The 4,562-nt window shown below is 41.6% G+C and overlaps 1 protein-coding gene across 1 annotated transcript; it reads left to right on the forward strand.

Moving 5' to 3' along the window:
• The first annotated feature begins 525 nt into the window (after positions 1-525).
• Positions 526-3,033, forward strand: LOC125518873. The gene is made up of 3 exons (XM_048683750.1): positions 526-1,454; positions 1,801-2,793; positions 2,890-3,033. The coding sequence occupies exons 1-3, from the start codon at positions 666-668 to the stop codon at positions 3,031-3,033; spliced, it is 1,926 nt and encodes a 641-aa protein (XP_048539707.1). The 5' UTR covers positions 526-665.
• The last annotated feature ends 1,529 nt before the right edge of the window (positions 3,034-4,562 follow it).

Raw genomic sequence — 4,562 nt, forward strand, 5'->3', positions numbered from 1 at the left:
AGACTGATGTAGAACCAGATGCAGTCATAACTGCAGATGATGATGTGCAAATAATTAGTGTGGATTCATCATCATTGACCGCAATAGAAAATGTGCTCGAACCAAATGAGAGTGCTGTTATTACCCAGGTGATTAGCAGCCCTACAAATCACAATTTCTGTAGGAAACAGAGGACTGAAACTTCACAAGTTCAGATATTGAGTTCCCAATTTCAGATACAAAGTTCTCAGGTTCAGATATATAGCTCTCAGGTCATTAATCCAGTAATAGATAGTGGTAATGCAGCAGCTCAACAAACACAAGAACATGACAATGATGACAATGGCTCTACAGTTTCAGACAGTGAGGAGGATGATAGTGATTATGTGGCAGGAAGTGATGACAGTGGACTGGAAGAGGAATATGTGGAACTAAGGGAACAAGCAAAGGCTTTTAAGAAGAGAATTAGAGACTCAAAGAGATGGGCTTAGAGAAATCCATCTGGTGTTGTTCCAATAGATCTAGTGGCAAATGTGGAAGAAGTGGTAGGAGAAGACCACTTTGACTTAGATGATGAAGATTACTCATATGATGAGGAAAGTGATCATGAAGGAGAATTTGTTAGGAGGAAAACTAAGTTCCCTAGGTACAACCCTAAGGTAGATATTCCACTATTCTGCTTGGGAATGGTTTTCAGGAGCAAGGAACAGATGAGGAAGGCACTAATAAAATATGGACTTCTGACATTTAGAAGTATAAACTTCATGAAGTCAGAAGAAGGGAGGATCAGGGCTAAGTGTGGATGGCCTGGATGTCCGTGGACTATATATGGTGCTTATAGTAGCAGGTGTTCTAGATTTCAGGTGATCACATATGAAGATCAACATGAGTGTGCACCTAACAGAGACAATCACCTTGTCACAGCAAAAGTTATTGCTAGGAGATATGAGCACATCTTAAGAGCCAATCCGACATGGAAAATTGATAGCATTAAAGCCACGGTTCTGAAAGATTTCTTTGCGGATGTTTCAACATCAAAGTGCAAGGCTGCTAAGAAGATAGTGTCAGAGAAGCTACTTGCCGGACTGAAAGATGAGTACACCAAGGTGTTCGACTACCAGCTTGAACTACTTAGGAGCAATCCTGGGAGCACAATCCTTGTTGGCTTGAACCCTGAGTACATGGATCAAAATATTTTCCAAAGCTTCTATGTATGCTTCAATGCTATGAAAAAGGGTTTTAAAGCTTGCAGAAGAGTTATTGGGCTTGATGGCTGTTTTTTCAAAGGAGCATGTCAAGGTGAGCTTCTATGTGCTATTGGTAGAGATGCTAATAATCAAATGTATCCAGTAGCTTGGGCAGTAGTGGAGAAAGAAACTAGTGAATCTTGGGAGTGGTTTGTTGGCCTTTTGATAAAGGACTTGGATATTAATGATCAAGGTGAAGGATGGGTGTTCATATCAGATCAACAGAAGGTATGTTGTTCACATAGTTGTCCATATTGGCTTTTTGTTAATTATTTACTTGTTAGTGATATCCTATTAATTACTAGTTTGTTTAGGTTCATGCTATGTTGGTTAGGTTCACTCGTCTTGTCGAAGCATGACGTACTCACTTTTATGGTAGGTTGCTTAGGTTCACTCTCCTTGATGAAGCGTGACCTACTCACTTTTATGGTAGGTTGCTTAGGTTCACTCGCCTTGTAGAAGCGTGACCGACTCACTTTTATGCTAGGTACACTTTTTTAGGCTAGGTTAATTTGTCCCATCTACATTTGTCCTATGTACCTATTGTAATATATTTTTTGCAACTTCAATGTAGGGCCTTATCAATGCAATGCAAAACTACGTACCAAAGGCACAACATAGAATGTGTGCTAGACACATCTATGCTAACTGGAAAAAAAAGTTTAGAGAGCATGCTCTGCAAAAGAAATTTTGGGCAATTGCCAAGGCTGCAAATAGAGAAGATTTCATGTATAGGAAGGCCAAGTTAGCTCAAGATACACCTGAAGGTGCAAGGGACATAATGAGGACAGAGCCTAAGCATTGGGCAAGAGCATTTTTTCCTGTTGGGTCCCTTTGTGACTCAGTTGATAACAATCTATGTGAGTCCTTTAACAATGCTATAGTTGAGGCCAGATTCTATCCTATCATCTCTATGCTAGAGAAGATTAGACACAAGATGACACTTAGAGTCCAAGAAAATAGGAGCAAAAGTGAAAAGTGGACATCTAGTGATATATGCCCAAACATTTTCAAGAAGCTTAAGGTGGCCATCAAAATGACTCAGTTCTGTGATGTGCTCTGGAATGGCAAGGAAGGGTTTGAGGTGAAACATGTCAGTGGCAGAGGAAGGAGCTATACAGTGAACTTGGACAAATGGACTTGCTCTTGTGGTTACTTTCAGCTAGCAGGGATGCCTTGTTGCCATGCCATCAGTGCCATATACAAGAGTGGAAGAAACATAGCTGACTTCATTCACAAATGCTATTCAGTTGAGCAATTTAAGAAGATATATGAGCACTGCTTGGAGCCAGTAGAAGGACAAGAGAGATGGCCTATCTCTGACAAACCTAGACCACAAGCACCTGGGTATGTGAGTATGCCAGGTAGGCCTAGGAATAATGACAGGAAGAGGGAAGAGGGAGAAGCACCAAAAGGAAAGAAAATGTCAAAGCATGGCACTAAAATTACTTGCAGCATGTGTGGCCACAAGGGGCACAACAAGACAGGTTGCCACAAGAATCCTGAAAAGGGGAAGAAGAAGAATGCCTTCCTGAAGAAAACAGGCAGGAAAATGAAGTCATCTAAGGTAAATACAAGTTCACTCTCTTGTTTCAAATAGTTTTGCTTTTTCTTAATCACTTGTGCATTCACATGCTTATGTACTCTCATATTTTTTTAACAGCAAGCAAACACTGATGCTCAAATCAGATCAAGCCAGCAAGCTAAAAGCATAGGAGAAGTTCAAGCACAAGCAGGATCAAATGGTGGGAAGAGGAAGGCTACCAAAAAACAGAATGTGCAATCCAAGAAAAAATCAAAGATGTGATATGATGGAGTAGTGATTTTCTGTTAGCATATTACTGAATTGCTATGTCCTTTTGTTCCTTATGTCACTCTGGTCATATAGTACCTATTGTGTGATGAACTTATGCAAAAATACGGAACTAAACTGCTGTACTAGTGATTTTCTTACTTTGGACTAGTGATTTTACTAGATATGTCACTCTGGTTATGTCCTTTTGCTGGTTACGTCACTCTGTTAGCATATTAATAAATTACTGGTTATTTTGGTTTACTCAAATTGTGTTTGTGTAAGCTGAAATGTCATATATGTTGTTGAGAACATGTGATATGTTCTCACAAATTTACCTACTGTTTATGTGATATGTTACCAGAAATTTAGCACATAGTAGCACTTCCTGTTGTTTTCTCAAGTTGCAGTCTAACAAAATGAACCATCAATTACCACATAAATAGCAGCATGGAATATCATTACATCATCCAACCATTACATCATTCAGCCATTACAAGATTTTGGCATTACATTTTTCTTCTAGCTATTAATGCAGTACAAATCCTGTAAATACACCTGCCAATAACATTTTTGGTTCAATCTCTGCATTCTTCTCCAGAACTTGTTGACTCAGTGCATCCTCTGTTCCAATTCTTTGGCCCTGTTCCAATCATGGTTGCCAGTCATCACCACCTGCAGCTTCAAACCTCCTGATTGCAGCCCTGAGATCGAGCAGTAGTTCTGCAAGGATTGGGGAGCAGGGATCACTATGCCACTGAAAAATCCACAGCCAGCCTCTGATTCAAGTGTTCATACCATAAGAAATGGAAAGAAGGACGAGGAAGAATTGGTAGAGAAGATTGGGAGCTCACAATTTCATGGACGCAGCACTAGTATCTTCCAGGGAGGAGACTTCTTGCACGGGCGACCTTGATGGAGCCCTACGCCCGCGACCTCCGCCTGATTACGACGCGCGGGAGGAGGAAGACATCGCCGATTGCAGCCGCCACCATTGCCGCCGCCGCCGTCGCCGCCGCCGCCGCCAGCCAGCCAGCCTACTGACGGACCCTAATTAGGTTCCCCTGCTGAAGCTCTATTTTTGCCCGTCAATAAAAAGCTCTGTTCTTTCCCCGCCGCTGCACCTTATGTGAGTACCCAAAGAGGCCCGCAGTCAGTTCATCGTTGCGTCCAGTTAACCCTAATCCTAGCCACATCAGCAATCCCAACGCCCAAACCAGCTATTAGCACTAATGGGCTGGGATTAACCGGGATTAACAAACACAGGGTGATGATTTCAGGGATTCTCAGTTCAAGGTTTGATTCAGACTTGAAGAACAAAATCAAGGTTTTTTTTAGACTTTTGCCTAGCAAAAGCATGGAGACAGGAGAAGAAAATTTCAAAGAAAAAGGAGGTAGAGCATGAAATCTGCACGGGCCAACCATATATGTGACATGTTCTCCTAGCACAAATATCTCCTCCCATAATTGCACGACTCTTCAGTATAAAAGCTAAATCGCTATTCATTAGGCTATGGTTAGACGCCGCCGCCGCGACCACCATG

Source organism: Triticum urartu, chromosome 7 (assembly GCF_003073215.2).
Source record: "Triticum urartu cultivar G1812 chromosome 7, Tu2.1, whole genome shotgun sequence".
NCBI lineage: Eukaryota > Viridiplantae > Streptophyta > Magnoliopsida > Poales > Poaceae > Triticum > Triticum urartu.